Consider the following 25,651-nt stretch of genomic DNA (forward strand, 5'->3'; position numbering starts at 1 on the left):
GGTCTCGCGAATTCCCTCATTGCTACTTAGCAAGCCTATTGCTGTAGCTAATCAATTTCTTCTTCTATTCCCCTAAACGTTCACTCCAGACCTCCTTCCATCAAGTTCATCTGACCCCACACTACTTTTAATAGACTGCCTCCTATCCAAAGGAGACTGCGGTGCAATGGAAAACATAGGCTTTTAGAGTCAGACCAGCCTTCTGTCCAGGCCCAGTTTCACCGTTATGGCTTCATGACTTGGCACTAGTTACTTCAGCTTGCTGAGTCTCCCTGTCCTCATATGTAAAGGCGATAATAACTGACTTAGTGCCAGTTATACCACTTTTACTCCTAAATTTCTTTCAGTTCCTCTGTCCCTTTTTATCACCATGTCACTCTATGGCCATCATTAATAAAAAATGGCTGGATAACTGTTGTAATCTCCTGACTAGTCTACACATACCCACTTCACCCCACCCATCCTCTAATCAGCTCTTGACAGTAAAGCCAAAATTATATTTCCATATCCCTCGGTCTTACACACACACACACACACACACACCTACCTTTATTTATATCCCTCAATAACTTCCTGTTCCTCTTAGGATAAATAGATGGCCTATAATTCCATGTATGGCCAGACCCCACTCTCTGTCCAGTGTGTTCTCCCACGATGCTTTCTCTGTCCTGTTATACTAACATGTTTCTCCTACTTGCCATGTTTCCTGCAGCCGCACATGTTGGCAGACTCTTGCCTCTGGTATGCTCTGCCCACCTCATTCACAGTTAAGGTATTCCTGTCCTTCAGCTCTCAATCCAGGCATTGCTATCCCAGTGAGACCTTCATGGACTCCCTAGTAGACAAATTATCTTACAGGCACTCTAGTCCCATGCACTTCTCCATTGCATCCACCACATTTCCGGCCATTTTGATTGGATCATGAGTGATCGCTCTCCCCGTCTAGCTTCTGGACTTCATGATGGCTGGGACTGTTCTGCTTTTACTCACCATTGTGTTCCATCATTCAGCAAGGTGCCTGACACAGAGCAGATGCTAAAATATTTTACTTAATTATTAATCCCTAATTCATAGGATATTGGAGGATCGAGTGGCAAAGTATATGTAAAGCCCTACTGCCTTGTCTGGAGTGTAGCAAACATTCAATAAATGATTATAATAATTCAACTGGTATTAGCATTCCACTCACCAAATAGAGGCATGAATTCCAACCCCCTACCCTATTTTTATATATCTAAATCTACCCACCCTGACTTTTCTTTTTGCATTTCCCTACCCCATGCCCCTCCTGTCGCTGCTCACTCTGTCACTTCTTCTGTTCATTTCTGGTTCCCAGTACACACCAAACATTAGATTGCCTTTACATGTATTCTTCCTATTTCCAAAATGTCCCTGCTTCCACTTATCCTCAACTTAACACTCATCTCTCAAGCCCAAACTTAAATGTGCTCCCTCTGTTGCAGTCTTCCCACCTTCTCTCAGGCCTCCAGACACACTGGGGTGTATCATCCCCGTTGCACGTATTCATAGGCCCGTTATCACAGTTATCATAGGACATTGAAACGTGCCATGTCACTCTCCTGACCAGGCTGTGAACTGTTTGAAGGCTGCACTTCTTTATCTTTAGAATCTGGCACAGTGCCTGGCACACAGCAGTAGCTCAGTAAATATTCATTGAATGAACAAACACTGTAGTGCCTCCCTCCACAGAGTAACCTATTTAGGTTATTTTGTTTGTAATACTAAAGCTCCAGTATAACAAATCCAAGCTGATTTACTCCCTTTGAGATTCCTAAATTGACACTAGGAAATTGAAAATGTACTATTTCTTAAAGATTTCAGTGCCCCCAATTGCTTTCCCTATTTCTCCTGAAAGCATACAGTTTGTCAATTTGCATAGAGAAGGGTACATAATAATAGGTTCGATTGTGATACTTAAAATAAGTTTTGGGCTATAGAGAAATGTGTAATTTTTGTTTATAAAGAAACACATTAATTGTGAAATTATACAACATATGGAGAATATATAACATTATGCCCTTTTAAGATTAGGACTTCAGTACATTTGACTGAGGGTACTCAGAGTTGGAAGCATTAGAATATGTAATGAGTGCCTGAATGAAGGAATAGGTAGGACCCAAAAGAACGCAGGGCTTCACTAACGAATGACCTACTTAGCAGTGGTTTTGACATTACACGGATTCTTTTCTTCAGATTCGGTATGAACAGAGACTAGAGGAACAGGAGCAGCTACTTGCCTGCAGATTAAAGGAGGCATCCCAGAACCACCCTGACAGTGCCCGCAGGGTTGAAGCACTAGAGAAGGAGCTCGACGACATCAAGGAAGCCCATCAGATCACTGTCAGAAAACTTGAAGCTGAAATAGACATTCTTAAACATCAAAATGCGGAATTGGAACTCAAGAAAAATGATAAAGATGATAAAGATTTCCAGTCTATAGAATTCCAGATAGAACAAGCTCATGCTAAAGCTAAGCTGGTGAGACTTAATGAGGAGCTGGCTGCGAAGGGGAGAGAAATACAAGACCTTTCAAAAACTGTGGAGAGGCTTCAGAAGGAGAGAAGGATGATGCTGTCTAATCAGAACTCTAAGGGTAGAGAGGAAGTGACTGCAAAAAGGGTGAAGAAAGATGGCTTGCATTCAGGTAAAGGAAGTGCTAACTCATTCCCTGGAACGCTGGACGGCAAGCTTTACCAACCACATACTTTTACTGATTCCCATGTTTCAGAGGTTTTACAAGAAAACTGCAGATTGAAAAATGAACTGGAGAGATTAATTGTGGAGAGGAATGAGCTAAAGATGAAATCTGAAGCAGCAATGAACCAATTTGAAAATTCCATGAAAAGGTAAAATGTGAATCTGTAATTATATGGGGACATATAAAGATAAGAACATCAAAATGATAAGAAGTATTTCCTCTGGTGGTTTTACCCTGAACTGAATTCATTACCAAATTTTAAGAAATTGCATTACATTGCTAAGCATAGATCTCTTTCAGAGTAGGATCCTCTACCTGTTGGAAGCCCAGATTCTGATAAACCTGAATCTCCATGTCAGCCTGAACCCGATGTCCTCGAGCTGACAAATCCTGTCTTTCCTCATTTATCTAGGTAGTGTTAATAAGCTGACCCATTGGGCCTTTTTGCAAATGAATGTCATCATTAATGACAGACTCCAGGAAACAGCTATTACTAAAACTAGTTGAACATGTGCACCTGGGTAGCTCAGCCAATTGGGCGTGTAACTCTTGGTTTCGGCCTTGGTCATAATCTCATGGGTCCAAGCCCTGTGTCAGGTCCCGCGCTCCGCAGAAAGTCTGCTTGAGTTTCTCTTCCTCTGCGCCTCCCCCCCTGCCTCCGCTCATGTACTCACTCTCTCTCTCCCCCCTTCTCTAAAATAAATAAGTCGTTAAAAAAAACAAAACTAGTTGACATTCTAAGAGGAAAAGGTCTTCTTTTCCAAAGTAACTCTTCAAATTAATCTAGTCCTCACATCCATTCACACCTTGAAGAACTTTCGTGCTTATCCCTTTCCTTCTCAAAATCACTAGGTACTGTCTACTGTCTCTTTCTCTGAGCCCTTGTAACATGCTCAGATCTTTTTCACTGTCATCAAACCAAGTCCTAGTCCTCTTTCTGTCAGTACCAGTTTTCCACAAGTAACCTCTTATTTGTACCTCACTTCCTCTTTTTTTTTTTTAATTAACATGTATTATTTGTTTCAGGGGTACAGGTCTGTGATTCATCAATCTTACACAATTCACAGTGCTCACCATAATACACACCCTCCCCAGTGTCCATCACCCAGCCACTCCATCCCTCCAACCCCCTCCACGCCAGCAACCCTCAGTTTGTTTCCTGAGATTAAGAGTCTCTTACGGTTTGTCTCCCTCTCTGGTTTCGTCTTGTTTCATTTTTCCCTCCCTTCCCCTATGATCCTCTGTCTTGTTTCTCAAAATCCTCATATTAGTGAGATCATATGATACTTATCTTTCTCTGATTGACTTATTTCGCTAAGCATAATACCCTCTAGTTCCATCCACGTCATTGCAAATGGCAAGATTTCTTTTTTTGATGGCTGCATAATATTCCATTGTGTAGATATAGATATAGATATATATACCACATCGTCTTTATCCATTCATCTGTTGATGGACATCTAGGCTCTTTCCATAGTTTGGCTATTGTGGACATTGCTGTGATAAACATTGGGGTGCACATGCCCAGTCGGATCACTACATTTGTATCTTTACAGTAAATACCCAGTAGTGCAATTGCTGGGTTGTAGGGTAGCTCTATTTTCAACTTTTAGAGGAACCGCCATACTGTTTTCCAGAGTGGCTGCACCAGCTTGCATTCCCACCAACAGTGTAGGAGGGTTCCCCTTTCTCCGCATCCTCGCCAACATCTGTCGTTTTCTGACTTGTTAATTTTAGCCATTCTGACTGGCGTGAGGTGGTATCTCATTGAGGTTTTGATTTGGATTTCCCTGATGCCAAGTGATGTTGAGCACTTTTTCATGTTTCTGTTGGCCATTTGGATGTCTTCTTTGCAGAAATGTCTGTTCATGTCTTCTGCCCAATTCTTGATTGGATTAGTTGTTCTTTGGGTGTTGAGTTTGAGAAGTTTTTTATAGATTTTGGTGACTAGCCCTTTATCTGATACGTCATTTGCAAATACCTTCTCCCATCCTATCTGTTGTCTGTTGGTTTTGTTGACTGTTTCCTTTGCTGTGCAGAAGCTTTTTATCTTGATGAAGTCCCAATAGTTCATTTTTGGCCTTGCTTCCCTTGCCTTTGGCAATGTTTCTAGGAAGAAGTTGCTGCGGCTGAGGTCGAAGAGGTTGCTGCCTGTGTTCTCCTCAAGGATTTTGATGGATTCCGGCCTCACATTTAGGTCGTTCAACCATTTTGAGTCTATTTTTGTGTGTGGTGTAAGGAAATGGTCCAGTTTCATTCTTCTGCACGTGGCTGTCCAATTTTCCCAGCACCATTTGTTGAAGAGACTGTCTTTTTTATTGGACATTCTTTCCTGCTTTATCGAAGATTAGTTGACCATAGAGTTGGCACCTCACTTCCTCTTAACCAGGGCTCTCGTCCTCACCACTCTTTGAAATCTCATCTCTCAGTAGTGACCTTTCCTGGTCCAGTGATGTTGTCTCTATTCTCATTTCCTTGACATTATTGACTTCCCTGAAATATGGGTTTCCTCCCATAACCTCCATGACTGACACCTCTGACTAACACTCCTCTTCCGGGTCTTTTAACTAACTCTGACTCCTCTTCATTCTCCTTCCTCAAAAATCAGACTTCTACCATGGTTCATTTTCAGCTGTTTATTGTCTGTTCTTTCTCCGTTGCTAAATTCATCCATTCTTGTGGCTTCTATGAATCATGACTCCAGTTTACTTTTCAAGGCTTGTTTTCTTCCCTAAGCACAGATGTTAAATCTACCATTTTCTGGATTGCTTCGCTTGGAATCAGTAGTATCTCAAATTTTACTCCATTTTTACCTGTAAACTAGCTCCTCCTCACAACTTTTCCATCTCTGTCTATGACCATATTTTACAGTTGCCAAGTCCAGCTTTACCTCCTTTATTTCTTGGGCTCACAGTTTATGGGGTGCTTCCTTACAAATACGTCTCCTTTTGCTTTCTACCTTCCTGTAGAAAGCAGCCTTACCTGGTTTACTAGACAGCTTCCCCACCCTAATCTCCCTGATTTTAGTTTCTGTCTCCCCCAATCATTTTGCTTAAAAACCATTAATATTCTTTATATATTCCTGTATCTGAGTTACACTGCCCTCCACTGACTCCCTGCTTCCTGAAGTATCAAGACTAAATTACTCTACGTGGCTTTCCAAGTGCCGTCACCATTACAGGACCTCTCTGTGGCCTGACTTAATGTCTTTGCTGCCTTTTGCTCATCTATGCTTCAAGTACTGCCTCTTCCACAAAATATTTCCTAGAGCCTCCCAGGAAATTTCCTGCTCCCAGCTCCTCTATAATTTATGTACCAAGTACCAGTATTAAGTACCAAGAAAGCACTAGTCATACACTGCCTTGTAACTCCTTGAGAACTGATGTAAGATTATACTTCTTTTGCAACCTGGCATAGGAGCAGAGTGAGCATAGCAATATGCACCTAGACAAATACGTATCAATTGATTGGCAGCTATGTCTGATTGAGTCATCCTGGTAACCATAAATGCTTCCAAATTGAAACCTTGTTTCTTGAGTCCTGAATGTGATGCTAGAAATGAAGGTATTTGGAAACAATCACATTCTTTTCTGGAAATAATTTAAAATTGAAATTTTTCCTATAAATTTTTCTATACATAATTTAGTATAATTGTTAATCTGTTTTTCAAATAGCTCTGGGCCTGAGAAGTGAGGAGTAACCTTTCCCAAGCCCAGATTTAGGCTGTTTTGGGTTTTTTTGTTCATTTGTTTTTTACTTTAGTTCAGTTATATCATAAGTGCTTTAGATTTTTATGCTTTTCTAAGGACCCTAATCACACCATTTCCATGAGGAAATATTCATATAGTCAAATAAGCAACTGATAAATTCGTTTATAGTTTGGGAATTGCCATATTAATATGTATCAACAGTGATTTATTCAGTATCTGCTTTGAGTAAAATCCTGTCAGTTTTTAATAACTTTTCCAATAAGAGAAAATGGCTTATCTGTAAGAAATGTCTGAAGTGTTTATCAGAACTTTGTCACTTATTAAACTGCCTCTGAATGCATAAATTTTGTCACAGAGACAAATCAGTAGTATCTCACGCTTAACAATCCAAACAAATTAGGTGCAGGGTTACACTGGGTCCTAAAGAATTACCGTAAAGATTATTTTATTTTTATGATATGGCAGCTAGGTCTGGAGTCATATCCATGGACCAAAAACCAGTGAATGTTGCCTAGAGACAAAGCTTTGGAGATTCTAAAAGGAGCTGTGATTATCAAAATAAGAATCTGGGCAAAAATGTGAGTTTATCTTAAAAGATAAAATGTGAGGCCCTTGCTTTAAGTCCAGACAGAACATTTAGAACCTTTGATTCTAACAGAAAGTACAGCCCCAGGCTGGGGGTTGAGTGAAAGGCCCAGACTTTGAGCTCGGACTCTGCTGGGCTTGAACCCCTAGGTCTGCAATTTACTAATGAACTCTAGAGACATTCACTCTTTCCTAAACTCAAGTTTGCCCTTATAAAATTCAGTAAGTAATAGCTCATGGCATGGTTGTAAGATCTCACAGGCGATCATGCATAAAGCACCTGACAGAGTGCAGTAAGTATTGGTGCTCTCTCTCCCTTTGTTTCTTTAATTTCCAGACTTCTTACATTATTTTTGTGCTAATTCTGAATTGAAGAGCAGTTTTTATGTGTGATTTTCTTTGATTTGCTCTACAGGGTCAAGGAAGATACGGCAGCACACATTGCATCTCTCAAAGCATCTCATCAGAGGGAAGTAGAGAAACTCCTTTGTCAAAATGCAGTAGAAAATTCTTCTTCCAAAGTAGCTGAACTAAATCGTAAAATAGCAACACAAGAGGTAGATGACTTTAACACACTTTCTTTGGCTTTAAAATTATTTTCAGGACTGTTAACATTATTTAGAAATGCTTCAACTTCACTTTTTGATAGAAATGAGAAATTATTGACTTGATTTTTTTTTATAGGAGAGGATGCCATTATCATGCATTTAACTGTTTACTTTAAGATTATTCTAAATAAGGGGTTTCACAGTTTTGTCCCAATATTTCTCAGATAGTTCTTCTAAGGCAGTTGTAAGGGATGGTACAATCACATTATGTGATTGAGACCTGAGTACTTGAACTTGAATGTTGAACCATCTCCCTCCACCCAAGTCCCAGCTGACAAGTAATTATCCTAGTCATTCTTCTTGCCCAATTACCTTTCATTCATTAAACAAACAATGATTTGAGGTCTATAGACAATCAGGCACTGGGGATAAAATAATCAACAGAGAGATACACACAGCTGTAGCCATTATGAAGCATAGTCTTAGAATTACGACAGAGTATGCTGAAAGTTCATCTGCATTTCTTCAAAAAAGTGTATCTTCCTTCTTGGTTAGTATGTACATCAACATGGAATATCATGAATATCTACTATGTGGCCCATCTTCTGTGGTGTTAGAAAACTGAAAAAACAGCATTAAGATAGAATTTGTATCTGTATCCCCCCTCCAAAAAAAAAAAAGCAAGCAAATATGGCAAAAATGTTAGCAATTGAAAAATCAAATTGAAGAATAGATAAATGTCCATTGTGCTCTTTTCTCTAGGTTTTAATTTTAAAAAACAAGCTGAGGGGGGAAACCAGGAAATGATGATCTTACCCCCACCTCTCCCATCAATAATTATTTAATAGCATCTTGATTAAAAACAAATCACTCAGGGGTGCCCAGGTGACTCAGTTGGTTAAGCATCCAACTCCTCATCTCAGCTCGGGTCTTGATCTCAGGGTCGTGATTTCGGGCCTTGCCCAGCATGGAGCCCCCTTAAACTTCCCCAGTTGAGCGATTTTGTTTGTTTTTAGGGCCAGATAGTGGATATTGTGAACTTATTGTACATTATTTCAGCTATAAAAATGCTATTACGGGTTTGTGAGAAGGTGTCCTTATAAGGAGATGCACGTTCCAAGTATTCAGGGAATTGAAAGCTGAAGGGTAATGAGGTCTATAATTCATGTAGCTCAGAAACCGAGAATTTTATCTATTTTAATATTTCAGTGAGAAAAATTTGGAGTGCTTTTCAAAGGTAATCATCGTAGAGCAGCTGCAGATAACTTCCCTGGCTCCCCCGCCCCCGCCATGGGAGCAGGGTGTCAGTGGGCAGTGTAAACAGGATAGCAAGTCAGTATGGAGTTGGGAGAGGTGGATAAAGTAGTGTCAGGGCGCCACACATGGTGCCCTTAATGTTACTTTCCCAGAGTTCTCAATGTAATATTGTAAATTATGAGTTAAGTGGACGTCAGCATAGTCTGATGATAGAAATAGTAAAAATAAAGCACTGGAGGTAAGAGATGCACATTTTTCCCAAGTTTTCAGTTTCTTGATGAAAGTATTTATGTATTTCAGTTGGCCAAAAATGTGTGACATTTATTTCATGCTAATACTAGGCTTGTGCTGTCTTTATTTTGTCAGTAGCTCTTTAATAAAAACTATTATCCTACTTAGTCACAAAGTAATACAGACAGTATTGGCTACTTTCTTCAAAATGCTTGGACTTTGTAATAGAGGTTTATTTTAAAAGGTGATTTTCAGGCCTCCAGAAGAAAAGTACTAGAGATAAAGAAGCCAAGTAGTTATGTAGCCATTAATTTGTAATATGTATGATGCTTTATATTAAATATTGAAACAAAAAAATGTGTATTCAATGAGCTTAATTAATCCAATGAACTTAATTCCTGTGGCAAATTATTTCCACGTTAGAATTTGGTAATTTTAAAATAGTGGGAATTTTTTTTTATTACAAACAAAAGTCATTAGTTGGTTTTCTTATATTTTTCAAATAATGTTTGAGGAAGAGCTTTTTTAACTCAGCACTTCTAACATAATTTCCTAGGTACTTCTAAAACATTTCCAAAATCAAGTTGACGAGCTGCAGGGTAAACAGGAGTCTCTTGTAGTTTCTCAAGTTCGAGAAGAAATCCTACAGAAAGAGGTAAGAAATAAGAAAAATATTGGATTAACATAAGCTTTTCTTCACCATTTCAATCATATTATTTTTGTATAAATTTTTTTAACAAATGTACAACTAGAAACAACCTGAAAATATTTATCACATGTCAAAAAACATTAATAACCTGTTTATGGTAAGTCTGCTTTGAATGAAGCAGATGAAACTCTCTCAAGTTTCTTATGTATTTGATGCTTGAGATTTTTCTGGGCAATGAGGAAATAGAGGGGAGGGGTATTTAGTTCTTTTTTTTTTTTAGGACATAAAATTGGATGGTTAAGGCCACTTCTGCATTAAGTACTAATACTATTTAATTTGGTTAAGAAATAGAGACAGCTGTCATTATAATCATGCTGGATTCCCAGTAACAATATCATAGGAAATGGATCTTTCTGGAAACTCATTTTTATCACTCTAAGATCCTTTTGATTCTAGAAAGTATAAAAAGAAAAACCAGATAAACTGTGCATTCTGTTCTTTGAAGCATATACACCATTTTTTATTATTCAAGAATTAAACCCTATAAGCAGAACATACAATTGCAATATAAAAAGATTAATGTGAAAACACTCCACAATTAGGTAACTATCAAAAAGTTTTGTTTGAATAATTGAAAGGCTGTAGTTCAGCATGTGTGCATTCTTTTCAGTGTTTAAGATGTACATAAACGTAAAAAAAAAAAAAAAAAAGATGTACATAAACGTTGTATAAGCAGTAATTTAACAAAACTTCACAGACCTAAAGTAAACTTTTGGGGAAAAGCAATAAAAGAAAGTATGTTCTAGTGTTTGCAAGATAAAGGTCAGTTTTAGTCAAGTTTACAGTGTTCTTAGTTTAAGAATAGCTAAACTATTTATTTTGAAAACAGAAAAGCTGCAACACATGATTTTCAAACCTATTTACTGGAAAACGAAGTAAAACACTCCATTTCTTGAATAAAATAATGACAATCTGCCTTTTTAATATGCAGTACATTTATAATAGTTGTTTGAACAGGGCTTATTTATTCCCACTACTGATAACCTTTTGAGGGCCCTCGAAGGGATTTTTCTCTCAGGCTGGTGGGAATAGTTCATTTCCCAGCCCTGCAGGAGTTCCCAGAATTATTCAGGCTACCAGTTCCACTGGCTTCGGAACTGCCTCAGGGCAGCCAGCTAGGCAGTCTTAGAGTTCATCTTGTAGGTTTTCCATCCCTCATATGAATCACCGTCCTGCAGTGCTGTTAGCTAGGGTTTGAAAACGGTTGTTTCACATGTTGTCTGGTTTTTCGGTTAAGAAAGGAGGGTAAATCCCACTCTCTTTCTGACCACAAGAAAAAGCACAATACACATTTTTTTTATTATGTTAATCACTATACATTACATCATTAGTTTTTGATGTAGTGTTCCATGATTCATTGTTTGCGTGTAACACCCAGTGCTCCATTCGATACATGCCCTCTTTAATACCCATCACCAGGCTAACCCATCCCCCCACCCCCCTGTAGAACCCTCAGTTTGTTTTCCAGAGTCCACAGTATCTCATGGTTCGTCTCCCCCTCCGATTTTCCCCCCTTCATTCTTCCCCTCCTATTTTTTTTTTTTTAACATATAATGTATTATTTGCTTCAGAGGTACAGATCTGTGATTCAACAGTCTTGCACACTTCACAGCACTCACCATAGCACATACCCTCCCCAGTGTCTATCACCCAGCCACCCCATCCCTTCCACCCCCCCACCACTCCAGCAACCCTCCGTTTGTTTCCTGAGATTAAGAATTCCTCATATCAGTGAGGTCATATGATACATCTTTCCCTGATTGACTTATTTCGCTCAGCATAATACCCTCCAGTTCCATCCACGTTGTTGCAAATGGCAAGATTTCATTCTTTTTGATGGCTGCATAATATTCCATTGTATATATGTATACCACATCTTCTTTATCCATTTAACAGTAGCAAATTGTTTTGTTTTTTGACTGCTTGTTTGTTGTTATTCTAGCTCTATAGAAAAAAGTGATTTAAAATTTTCCAGTGTAGTTCAAGACATTGAGAAGTGAACTATCTCCCACTAGTGTGTTAATCGTGAAAACCTGAAAAGATTTTTCTAATTTCTGCATTTTGTTCCATGCCTATGTTACCTAAAGTGTTGTTAAACCACATCTCTTTAAAATCATATCTGCTGCAATAGGCTAAAAACATTACCAAGCGTCTGGTGTATATTCATTCAGTTGATGCTATCTCAGGCATGTATTCCTCAAATCTTTTTTTTGAATTTAAAATGAGAAAGGTAATCTTTCATGTTTTAGCATTCATCATAGATTTCCGGTCTTATTTTTCCCCTCACTGTTGACTCCAACCATCTATTTATTTCCTTGCATCCTGAAGTTGAAGACTTGAATCTTTACTCAACTCCTTAAATTTAGACAACTTGAGAGGATTGCTGCTATTATTGTTTCCATGTTCTGCAGTTAGTATATGCATTTTATTGGTCATAGTTTCTTTTTCATCAATAGGTTTTGTTTTATCTGTAGAGTCTATACAAATTTTAGAAACCATTCAAGAGTGACCTCTAATATGGAAACCCAAGGACTATTACAGTGACTCCTAAAAATTATCAAATTCTTGTAATTTGTGTCAAATATGCTACAGCTAGCTGCTTTTATGTTATGAATGAATAGTAGGAATGATTTGGGGGTTTATGATAAGATCTGGGCTTAAGTTGTTAAACATGTCAGTGAGCCTTACGGTGGCAAGTCATGTAAACATTTAGAGTGATACAGTGACCGTAGGCCACACTTGGTACTCTGGCTGCAGACCAGGAAACACAAGGCAACAGCAGGCATGAGTAGGTCGCACAGCAGTCCACACAGCTGTCCCAGGGACAGCACACGTGCAAGGGAATAAGACTCACATCTGGCAGCTGGAGGAACCACCCAGGCTTAGACTCCCCCCACTCCACAAGAACCAGCGTCTCTTATAATAACTCATGCACAGTGGACCCCACAAGGACATGCCCAGCGCAAGAGTCACTGCACTCAGGAGAGCCCAAACTTGCCCCTACCTGTCCCACCAGGTATTTCAGTTCATACCAAGTCCTCCAAGCCCAGGTGATTTTCCACCAGTCGGGGCGTTACCACAAGCAGTGTACATATTTGACATCTACCTTTATCAAGAGAACAAAGCTAGAACGTGAATTGAACCCAAGGCCAGTTTCTCATGCAGAATGAAGAATTACATTTACCCTTTACCCACAGCCATTTGCTAGTGTTTTTAACTCTCTCAGTCTCAGGGGTTTTTTTTTTTTTTAGCTATTAAATGGAATAAAATCTACTTCCTAGCGTTTAAAAAGTGTTTAGGTGTCAGGCACTGTCAATAGGCTTTTGGGATGTAGAAATGAGTACAACACCTAAAAGTATCACCCTCAAAGAGCTTGCATTCTAGTGAGTGGGGCAGAAAAATAAACCGATCCATATGGACTGTAAGGTCCCCCAGCTAACTTTCATTGCATCAGAACTGAGCCACATGCCCACCTCCAAACCAGGCATTGCCAGCGGACAGTGGACAGTAGTAACGGGCTTAAATCGGTCAGTATCTCTTTCAGTGCTAGACCATATTAGAATCTAGACTCCCTGGATTAAGTGTTCACAACCACTAGCATTCATCCCAGCAGTGTGGCCAGGAAAATGCATCGTGCCAGTAAGTTGCAGAGTATGAAGGCACACGAGATGGTTGAAAGCACCTGGACTCAAGCCGGTCATGCTCATTTAAAGGAGTAAAAATAGTGTAATTTTATGGTCCAGTTTGAATTGAAATTTGTAGTTGTAAGATTCTCTACTCACCAGAGTATAAGAGGACAGAGTATATAGGTCTTCTCTGGAAAGAGGTCTGTGGGCTATGCATGGATCATCTGAATTCCCTTACCTGAGCCTCCTGCTGCTACTGGTCAGTGATGTCTGTCTCTTTTACCTTTAGTAACATGATCTGGGAGAATCACTCTTTCACTTTAGTAAAATAATAAACTAGTAAGACAATAAGAATTTTATTCATTAAGGAATATATGCTTTCTTTTTATTGATGTTAGTCACTTCTATCCTGGTTGAGTATGGATTTATTTATAAATAATATTTAACATTTTAATATAAATAATATATATTTAAGAATATATTTTTATACTGATTAATATATATTAGAAGGTATAAAAACGCCCATGATCCCATTACCCAGAGCATATTTTGCTATATATTCTTCCAGATTTCATTTATTCATATACAGATACAAATACTGTGAGAGTGTGTGTTCATGCATGCACACATATAAAATACATGTTTGTGTATGTGTGTATGCATATATGATTTTTAAAGGATGTTTTTTACCTAACAGTATATATGTATTCTCATGTCAGTATATACCTTCTCATTTTTTTCCAATTTTATTGAGATATAATTGACATACACTACTATATAAGTTTAAGGTATACAGCATAAAGATTTAACTTACATATATCATGAAATGGTTACTACAGTAAGCTTAGTTATCATCCATAAAGAAAAAGATTTTTCTTACCTTATGATGAGAACTCCTAGGATTTACTCTTAACAACTCATATATACCATGCAGCAGTGTTAACTATGGTCATCATGCTGTACATTGAATCCCTAGTATAGTTATAACTGGAAGTTTGTTCCTTTTTGATCACTTCATCCAATTCCCCTTTTTCCCACCCTTTCCTCTCCACCTCTGCTAACCACAAATCTCATCTCTAGGAGTTTGGGGGGTTTTTTTTTTTTTTTTTTTTTTTTAAGATTCCACATATAAGTGAGATCATATCATATCTGTCTTTCTCTGACTTATTTCACCTAGTATAATACTGTCAGGGTTCAACCATGTTATCACAATGACATGATTTCCTCCTTTTTTGTGGCTGAATATATATCACATCTTTATCCATTCACCCATCAGTGGACACTCGAGTTCCTTCCATGTCTTGGCTATTCTAAACAATGCTGCTATGAGCATGGGGGTGCAAATATCTTTTCAACATAGCTGTCTTCAGGTAAATACCCAGATGTGGAATCGCTGGATCGTATGGTCATTCAGTTTTTAATTTTTTAGGAGCCCCCCATACTCATTTTCATAGTGGCTGTACCAGTTTACAACCCCAGCAACAACATACATGGGTTCCCTTTTCTCCACATCCTGACCAGCATTTGCTCTCTTTTTGATGCTAACCATTCTAACAGGTGTGAGATGATACTGCAGTTTTGATTTGCATTTCCTTAAAGATTAGTGATGCTGAACATTTTTTCATGTACCTATTGGTTATTTATGTATCTTTGGAAAAATGTCTATTTGGGTCCTTTGCCCATTTTTTAATTGGATTATTTGGGGTTTTTTTGCTATTGAGTTATGTAACTTTTTTATTTATTTGAGAAGGAGACTCCCCACTGAGCAGGGAGCCCAACTCAGGGCTCAACCCGGGGCTCCAGGATCATAACCTGAGCTGAGGGCAGATGCTTAACCGACTGAGTCACCCAGGTGCCCCTATAAATTCTTTATATATTTTGTATATTAACCCCTTATCAAATATATAGTGTGCAGATATTTTTTTCCATTCCATAGATTTTCATTTTGTTGATTTTTCTGTACAGAAGCTTTACAATTTAATACAGTCCCAACTTGTTTATTTTTTATTTTGTTGCTTGTGCTTTTGGTGTCATATCCAAAAAATTGTTGCCAAGACCCATGTCAAGGAGCTTTTCTGCTTTTTCTAGAAGTTTTCTGGGTTCAGGTCTTACATTTAAGTCTTTAATCCATTTAAGGTTAATTTTTATGAGTGGTATAAGATAGGGATCTAGTTTCATTCTTTTACATGTGAATATTCAATTTTCCCAACACCATTAATTGAAGAGACTGTCTTTTTTCCACTGAGTATTTTTGGCTCTCTTGTCAAATATAACTGTGTGTCTGTTTTTGTGCCAGTACCATACTCTTTTGATTACTACAGCTTTATAATACAACTTGAAATCAAGAAGTAGGATACATCCCACTCTCTTTCTCAATATTGCACTGACTATTCGGGGTCTTTTGTGGTCCATATAAATTTTAGGATTATTTTCTCTATTACTGTAAAAAATGCTGTGGGAATCTTGATAGGGATTGCATTAAATCTATTGATGGCCTTGGGTAGTATGGACATTTTAACAGTATTAATTCTTATAATCCATATCCAGGAATATGGATTATAAGAATTAATACTTTATTTTGTATCTACTTCAACTTCCATTATCAGTGGTCTTGTAGATTTTGGTATAGAAATCTTTCACCTTCTTGTTTATGTTCATTTTTAAGAATTTTATTTATGATGCTTTTTATTTTTTTTTTTTTTAAAGATTTTATTTATTTATTTGATAGAGACACAGCGAGAGAGGGAACACAATCAGGGGGAGTGGGAGAGAGAGAAGCAGGCTTCCCGCTGAGCAGGGAGCCCAATGTGGGGCTCGATCCCAGGACCCTGGGACCATGACCTGAGCCGAAGGCAGACGCTTAACGACTGAGCCACCCAGGCGCCCCTATGATGCTTTTTAAATGGTATTTTTTTCAGAGAATTCATTACTAGTGTACAAAAACACTACTGATCTTTAATTTTGTATCCTGCAACTTTACTGACTTCATTGATTAGATCTAACAGTTTTTTTGGTGGAATTTTTATAATTTTCTCTATATAAAATCATGTCACTTGCAAATAGAGACAGTTTTAATTCTTTCCTATTCTGATGCCCTTTATTTCTTTTTCTTGCCTGATTGCTCTGGCTAGGGCTTCCAGTACTATAATGAATAGGAGTGGTGAGGGTAAGCACCCTTGTCTTGTTCATGGTCTTAGTAAACCTTTCAAGCTTTCACCATTGAATCAGGAATTCAGTGTGGGCTTATGATATATTATCATCATTTGAAGTACATTCCTTCCACACCTAATTTAAGAGTTTTTATCATGAACAGATGTTAAATTTTATCAAATGCTTTTTCTGCATCTATTGAGATGGTAATATGATTTTTTTCTTCATTCTTTGTGATCTATTACACTGATTTTCATATGTTGAACCATCTTGCATCCCAGAGATAAATTCCACTAGATCATGGTGAAGGATATTGTTAATGTACTGCTGAATTCAAACTGCTAGTATTTTATTGAGAGAATTTCCACTCATATTCATCAGAGATAGTGGCCTATAGTTGTCTGATAGGGTCTTAAAAAAAGAAAAAAAGTTTTTTTTAAAGATTTTTAAGTAATCTCTACACCCAATGTGGGACTCAAACTCACGACCCTGAGGTCAAGAATCGCATGTTCTACTGACTGGGCCAGCCAGGCAACCCTGATAGTCCCTTTATCTGGCTTTGTTATTAGGGTAATGCTGGCCTTATTAAATGAATTTGGAAGTGTTCCCGCCTATTCTGTATTTTGGAAGAATTTGAGAAGGATTGGCATTAATTCTTCAAATGTTTGGGAAAAATTCACTTATGAAGTCATCTGGTCCTATTGGGAGATTTTTTACTTATTAGAATTCTCATTCACTTGACTACTTCGTTCACTAGACCAGAACTTCCAGCTGGTGTACAGGAATGGGTTCCCTGTGGATCATAAGATAGTGATGACTGGAAATGTTGTCTCATTACAAACTCAAAATTTTCAGTCATTAAAAAGTTTATGTGTTGAAGTGATATTTAACCATTATGTGTATGACAGTGCCAATCATCCCAATTAAAGTCCGCAAATTTCTTTGGTCACTGATGATATCATCAGGGATGTCCCACATTTAAATATTTAGATTTATTTAGATTTGCTCCTGATTTAATTTGCTTGTATTTTCACATTTTAGAAACGAATTCGGAATTGTATGGGGTTTGGCGGTGGGGGGGTAGGGGTTGTGTTTTGGGTTTTCTTGTAGTGTTATCAGTGTTTTTATTAGGTACTGAGTGTTCCATGGGAAACATGATTGAATTTGTTCATTTTAGCCATTTTCACTTGCTTATTATTTTGCCTTTTGCTACTAACAATTAGAAAATTATTATAATTATGTGGTATAAAGAAAATACATTTGTTTCACCAAGCCCAATAGAGAGATCTCTCAGATCCCCTCTGTTTTACTAATGGGTACCATGAAAATATTACCATTTTCTCTGTTGACCATAGTATGAAAAGGAAGGTACCACACTAGACTGTAACCTCCATGAGTATGGACTGTGTCTTCCATGTCTGTATCCGCAGGACCTAAGACAACAGCCAGGACAGGAAGAATTCAGTATATTTTCTCAGAAAGAGGTTGAACTCTTCTGTGTGTTGGGTGCTATACTGTGTAGGGTGCTTTAAATGTACTCTATAACCCTAAAAGTAATCAGCCTTGTTAAATACATTGATACTTTGTTAGCAAAGCTAAATATACCAAAGACAGTGCCTACCTTCATTTTGAATGCTGTAATCAGCCTGGCGTACATGGGAGGAGGTGATCCAGTGATCTGGAACCTTTTGGATTATGAGGTCATTTCAGAGCTAGGATGAGGCTTTTCTTCCTGAACATAGGGAATGCAAACTATTAATTCTAACAACTCAAGATATTTTTCTTATTAACCAGAAGCCTCTTCTGTAGAGAAATTTTATACAAAGAAAATATAGTAAATATTCTTAAAACTACCTGGTAAAAAATTTATTTTTCTTACCAGTTTTTCATTTATTTCGTATCTCAATTTTAGATTACAAAACTCCTAGAAGAACTAAGAGAAGCCAGAGAAAACCATACACCAGAGATGAGACATTTCATGGGCTTAGAAAAGAAAATTAAACAGATGGAAATGAGACATCAGCAAAGAGAGCAGGAACTTCAACAGGTAAAGTAGTAAATTATATTTACATATTTGTATAGCTCTTCACTTTTAAGTACCTCCAGTTTGCTGTAGGTTGGCCATCCCTAGCCAACACTTCCTAAAGTATTTCATTGTGTATTGATATTAAGAATAAAAATACAGCTTTTAAGAGCATATAAGACTTCATGTATTTGAAATTTAAAGATTGGTCTTATCTCTGGAATAATAGAGAAACAACTTGTATCTTTTTTTTAAGATTTTATTTTAGAGAGAACACAGCAGGGGAAGGAGCAGAGGGAGAGGGAGTGGGAGAAGGGGAAAGAATCTCAAGCAGGTTCCAAGCTGAGCATGGAGCCTGATGCATGGCTTGATCATGACCCTGAGATCATGACCTGAGTCCAAACCAAGAGTTGGATGCTTAACCAACTGAGCCACCCAGGTGCTCCTCATGTTCTTAATTATTGATGGTTGCCTAAAATGTTAGGCATTTTATCCTGGGAATGAGTCTTTGGAAGCCATATTCCATATTCATTTCATAAATGTTTGTAAGAAGTAGAATTATATTAAAAAGTAATCATTTAAAACATATGCCCAGCACTAGTAATATCACAATTACTCTACTTAACTACAAACAGATAAATTAATAGAAATTAAAAATGGCAGAAGTGAGGGCATGATGTTTTTAGGCATTAACCTTTCTGCTGATATTTAGCTTTGCTTGAACAGTATATTGGTCTGCTTGAGCTGCCAAACTGAGTTGCTTGAAAAAATAAAAATTTTTTTTTACCAGCTGATTCATTCTGGTGAGCATGCTGTTCCTGGCTTGCAGAGGCCTTTCCTCAGCACGTGTGCCTTGGGGTGAGGGAGGGCAAAGAGATAAAGAGCTCGCTGATGTCTTTTCTTATAAGGACACTAATCCAGTCTGATCAGGACCCCACCCTTATGACCTCATTTAACCTTAATTAGTTCCTTACCCCAAATACAGCCATACTGTGAGTTAGGGCTTCTACGTATGAAAGGGGGGTTGTGGGGACACAGAAAAAATTCAGTCTGTAACAGTGTAAACGTATATATACTTTGAAAACAAAAATACCACAGAAGTGCAAAGGTTTATGGTTGACCTGAATCCCACAGAGAAACCCTAGCTGTTTAATCATATCAGAATTTTAGCTCTTTATCGTTATAGGAACTACAAAATGTAAAATGGGTGACAAAGATTAGTGTGATTGATTTCTCGTTCTTACATAGGGTGACTGAATGGATAAAAAGAAAAAAAAAAAAAACCTCTGTATGCTACCTACAAGAGATTCACTTCAGACCTAAAGACATATAGATTGAACATAGAGATGGAAAGAGATATCCCATGCAAATGGAAATCTTTTAAAAAGGTAGCAACACACATCGGTCGTGAGACAAGGGCATTACATAATGATTAAGGGATCAATCTAACAAGAGGATATAACGATGGTAAATATTTATGCAACCAACATAGGAGCACCTAAACATATAAATCAAATATTAACATATATAAAAGGAGAAAGTGACAGTAATATCATATTAGTAGGGGATTTTAACACCCTCTCTTACATTAACGGATAGATCATCTGGACAGAAAATCAATTAAAAAACCAGTGGCTTTGAACAACACATTAGACCAGATATACTTAATGGATATTGGATGTAATATGCTGTATATAACAGCAGCATATACATTTTCAAATGCACATGGAATGAGCTTTAGGATAGATCCCATTAGACCACAAAATAAGTTTCAGAATATTAGTAAGATTAAAATCAAAGCAAGCATCTTTTCCAACCACAATGGTATGAAACTACAAATCAATTACAAAAAAAATAGAACACAAATACATGGAGGCTAACCAAGGTGCTACTAAATAATCAATAGGTCAATGAAGAAATCATAGAGGAAATTTTAAAATGCCTTGAGACAAATAAAAATGGAAACATTCCAGAATTTTTTTTTTTTAAAGATTTTATTTTTTATTTATTTGACAGAGAGAGACACAGCAAGAGAGGGAACACAAGCAGGGGGAGTGGGAGAGGGAGAAGCAGGCCTCCCCACTGAGCAGGGAGCCCGATGTGGGGCTCCATCCCAGGACCCGGGGATCATGACCCGAGCCGAAGGCAGACGCCCAACGACTGAGCCACCCAGGCGCCCCAACATTCCAGAATCTTTTGGACACAACAAAAGCAGTTCTAGGAGGGAAATTTTTTATAGCTATACAGGCCTACCTCAAGAAACAAGAAATATCTCTGGGCACCTGGGTGGCTCAGTCGGTTAGTGTCTGCCTTTGGCTCAGGTCATGATTTCCGGGTCCTGAGATCAAGCCCCGAATTGGGTTCCCTGCTCAGTGGGGAGTCTGCTTCTCCCCTTCCCTCTATCCCTCCCCCTACCCACTTGTGCTCACTCTCTCTCAAATAAATAAAATCTTAAAAAAAAAGAAACAAAACTCAAACAATCTAACATCACACCTAAAGGAACTAAAAAGAAGAACAAAGCTCAAAGATAGGAGAAGGAAGGAAATAATAAAGATCAAGACAAAAATAAATGAAATAGAGACCAAAAAATAGAAAAGATCAATGAAACTAAGAGCTGGTTCTTTGAATGATAAACAAAATTGATAAGCCTTTAGCCAGACTCATCAAGAGAGGACTGCAGTAAATACAATCAAAAATGAAAGAGGAGGAATTAACCAATACCACAGAAATACAAAGGTTTATAAAAGACTACTACTATGAAAAGTTATATGCCAACAAATTGAACTTAGAAGAAATGGATGTCTATAAATACACTGTCTCCCAAGACTGAATCAGGAAGAACTAGAAAATCTGAACAGACTAATTACTAGTAACAAAATTGAATTGGTAATCAAAAAACTCCCAACAAAGAAAAGTCTAGGACCAGATAGCTTAAATGTTGGAAGAATTCTTTATACCCGTAAAGAAGAATTAATACCATCCTCTTCAAACTATCCAAAAAAAAAAAAACTGAAGAGGAGGGAATGCTTTTAAAGTCATTCTACAAAGCCAATATTACCCTGATACCAACAACAGACAAAGACACTACAAAAAAGAAGAAATTACAGACTCTATCCCTAATGAACATAGATGCAAAAATCCTTAACAAAATATTAGCAAACTGAATTCAAAAATACATTAAAAGGATCATTCACCACAATATGGGGGGATTTATTCCAGGGATGCAAGGATGGTTGAGTATCTTCAAATCAACATGATATACCACAATAACAAAAGATAAAAATCATATGATCTCAGCAGATGCAAAAAAGCATTTGACAAAATTAACATACATTCGTGATAAAAATTCTCAACATACTGGCTATAGAGGGAACATAACATAATAAAGGCTATATATGACTAACCCACAGCTAACGTGATGCTGCTCTACGGTGAAAAACTGAAAGCTTTTTCACGATCAGGCACAAGGATGTCCACTCTCACTGCTTTTACTCAAGATAGTACTGGAATTCACAGCCACAGTAATCAGAAAGAAATAAAAAGCATACAAATTGATAAGGATGAAGTACAACTGTTGCTCTTTATAGATAGCACGATACTGTATATTGAAAACCCTAAAGACTCCACCAAAAATCAGAATAAATGAATTCAGTAAAGTTGCAGGATACAGACATCTGTTGCATTTCTATATACTAAAAACTAGCAAAAAGAAATTAAGAAAACAATCACTTTATAACTGCATCAAAAAGAATAAAATATGTAGGAGTAAATTTAATGTAAGAGTTAAAAGACCTGTACTCTGATAATTCTAAGACCCAGATGAAAGAAATTGAAGATGACAATAAATGGAAAGATATACCATACTCATGAATTGGAAGAATATTGTTCAAATATTCATAGTACCCAAAGCAGTCTGCAGATTCAGTGCAATCCCTATGAAAATATCAATAGTACAAAAAAAAAAAAAAAACTCAAAATGGATTAAAGACCTAAATGTAAGACCTGAAACCATAAAACTACAAAAATAGTAAACTCTTCAAATCAGTCTTGGCATTTTTTTTGCATATGTCTCCTCAGACAAGGAGAACAGAAGCAAAAATAAACAATTGGACTACATCAAACTAAAAAGCTTTTGCACAGCAAAGGAAACCAACAAAAGGAAAAGGAAAACCTTCTGAATGTGAGAAGGTATTTGCAAATGATATATCCAATAAGGGTTAATATCTACAACATATAAAAAACTCATAACTCAGTGCCAACAAAAATCTAATTTAAAAATGGGCAGTGGACCTGAATATTTTTACAAAGACATACAGATGACCAACAGATACATGAAAAGATGCTCAACATCACTAATCATCAGGGAAATGCAAATCAAAACCACAATGAGATATCACCTCACACCTGTTAGAATGGATAGTATAAAAAATACAAGAAACAGCAGGTGTTGGTGAAGATGTAGAGAAAAGGCAATCCTCATGTGCTGTTGGGGGAATGTAAGTTGTTCCTTCCACTATGGAAAACCATATGGAGGTTCCTCAAAAACTTAAAAATAGAAATACTGGGGCATCTGGGTGGTTCAGTCAGTTAAGCATCTGCCTCAACTCAGGTTGTGACCCCAGGGTCAGGCTCCCTACTCAGTGGGGAGTCTGCCTCTCCGTCTGTGCCTCCTCCCCCCGGTGCACTCTCTTGCTCTTTCATTCTTTCAAATTAATAAAATTTTAAGAAAAATATGGTATGGTCCAACAATGTCACTTCTGGTATTTACCTGAATAAAACGAAAATATATTCAAAAATATATATACACCCCTATGTTTCTTGCATTATTTACAATAGCCAAGATATGGAAACAACCTAGGGATCCATCAGTACATGAGTAGGTAAAGATGTGCTACATATGCACGTGTATTTGTGTTTACACACACACACACACACACACACACTGCAATATTACTCAGCAATAAAGAATGGAATCTTGCCATTTGCTACAACATATTATTCTGAGTGAAATAAGTCAGAGAAAGACATATTGTATGATTTCACTCACATGGGGAATCCAAAAACAAAACAGACTCAAATACAGAGAGCATACTGCTGATTGTCAGATGGGAGAGGGATGGGGTAACAGGTGAAATAGGTGAAGGGGATTAAGAGATACAAACTTCCAGTTATAAAATAACTAAGTCACAGATTTTAAAGTACAGCAAAGGGAATATAGTCAATAATACTGTAATGTCTTTGTATGGTGACAGATGGTGAGCATTTTGTAATGTAAATAAATATTAAATCACTAGTTGTATGCCTGAATATTGTATGTCAACTATGAAGTTAAAAAAATAATAAAAAATAAATAAATCAGCCTAAGCCTACCACTAAGAAAACATCACATCACAAAGGAAGAGCACAAGAGAAGAAAGGAATAGGAGAACTACAAAACACCCAGAAAATAATTAACAGAATGGAAATACATACCCATCAATAATTACTTTAAATGTAAATGGACCAAATTCTCCTATGAAAAGACAGAGTAGCTGAATGGATTTAAGAAAGAAAAAAAAAGGGGGGGCCCATCTATAGGCTGCCTACTGAAGACTCACTTCAGATGTAAGGAAACAGACTGAAAGTGAAGGAATGGTAAAAGGTATTTCATACAAATGGGAACCACTAGAAAGCTTGGCTAACTATATGAGACAAAACTGACTATAAAACAGTAATAAGAAACAAAGGTCATTACATAGTGATAAAGGAGTGATCCAAAAAGAACATATAATGTGACATACAAGTACTTAAATACATAAAGCAAATTTTGACAAACCTAAAGGAAGAAATAGCAATACAATAGTAGGGATTTGTTTTTTTAGTTTTTAAATTCCAGTTAACATACAGTGTAATATTAGCGTCAGGTGTGCAGTTTAGGGATTCAACACTTACATACAGCACCCAGTGCTCATCAGAAGTCAGGAACTTTAATACCCCACTTTCATCAATAGATCATCCAGACACAAAACCTTAAGGAAACATTGGCTGAAATAACACATTAGGTACGATGGAATTAACATATACAGAACATTCCATCCGAAAGTTAACAATACACATTTTTAAGCACACATGGAACATCTTCCAGGATTGATCATATATTGGCCACGAAACAAGTCTTAAGAAATTGAAGATTGAAATAACAGGCCAATTTCCCCAAATATAATGATACGAAACTAGAAATCAATTACAAGAAAAAAAAAATGGAAAATTCACAAGTGTGTGTAATGAAACCAAATGCTCTTAAGCAACCAGGAGGTCAAAGAACAAATCAACAGAGAAATTTAAAAATATTTTGAGACAGTTGAAGATGGATATACGATATACCAAAACTTAGAACTATTTTTTGCTGCATCCCCCAAGAGAGAAGTTCATAGCATTAAGTGCCTATGTCAAGAAACAAGATTTCAAATAGACAACTTTACACCTCAAGGAACTAGAAAGAGAATAAGTGAAGCCCAAAGTTGGCAAAAGGAAGGAAATAACAAAGATCAGAGCAGAGGGGCGCCTGGGTGGCTCAGTTGTTGGGCGTCTGCCTTCGGCTCAGGTCATGATCCCAGGGTGCTGGGATCGAGCCCCGCATCAGGCTCCCTGCTCGGTGGGAAGCCTGCTTCTCCCTCTCCCACTCCCCCGCCCCCCACTTGTGTTCCCTCTCTCGCCATGTCTCTGTCAAATAAATAAAATCTTTTTCAAAAAAAGATCAGAGCAGAAATAAATGAAATAAAGACTAAAAAGATCAAAGAGACTAAGAGTTGGTTCTTTGTAAAGATAAAATTAACAAGCCTTTAGCTAGACTAACCAAGAAAAGAGAAAACTAAAATAAATGAAATCAGAATGAAAGAGGAGACATTACAACTGATACCACAGAAATATAAAGGATCATAAGAGACTGGTATGAATAATTGTACACCAACAAATTGGACAACTTAAAGAAATGGATAAATTCCTAGGAACATAAAATTTACCAAAAAGGCATCATGAAGAAATAGAAAATCTAAAAAGACTGATTACTAGTAAGGAGATTGAATTAGTAATCAAAAACATCCTGACAAACAAA

General features: G+C 37.3%; 1 protein-coding gene across 1 annotated transcript in view; it reads left to right on the top strand.

The window, feature by feature from the left end:
• The window catches only part of CEP162 (centrosomal protein 162), a 100,230-nt gene that overhangs the window by 67,212 nt on the left and 7,367 nt on the right, over positions 1–25,651 (top strand). Inside the window, exons 23-26 of the mRNA XM_032409340.1 lie at positions 2,215–2,867; positions 7,430–7,571; positions 9,607–9,705; positions 18,448–18,582. Coding sequence (XP_032265231.1) covers positions 2,215–2,867; positions 7,430–7,571; positions 9,607–9,705; positions 18,448–18,582 — 1,029 coding nt within the window. The remainder of the gene's footprint in view (positions 1–2,214; positions 2,868–7,429; positions 7,572–9,606; positions 9,706–18,447; positions 18,583–25,651) is intronic.

Source organism: Phoca vitulina, unplaced genomic scaffold (assembly GCF_004348235.1).
Source record: "Phoca vitulina isolate PV1807 unplaced genomic scaffold, GSC_HSeal_1.0 scaffold11, whole genome shotgun sequence".
Classification (NCBI taxonomy): Eukaryota; Metazoa; Chordata; class Mammalia; order Carnivora; family Phocidae; genus Phoca; species Phoca vitulina.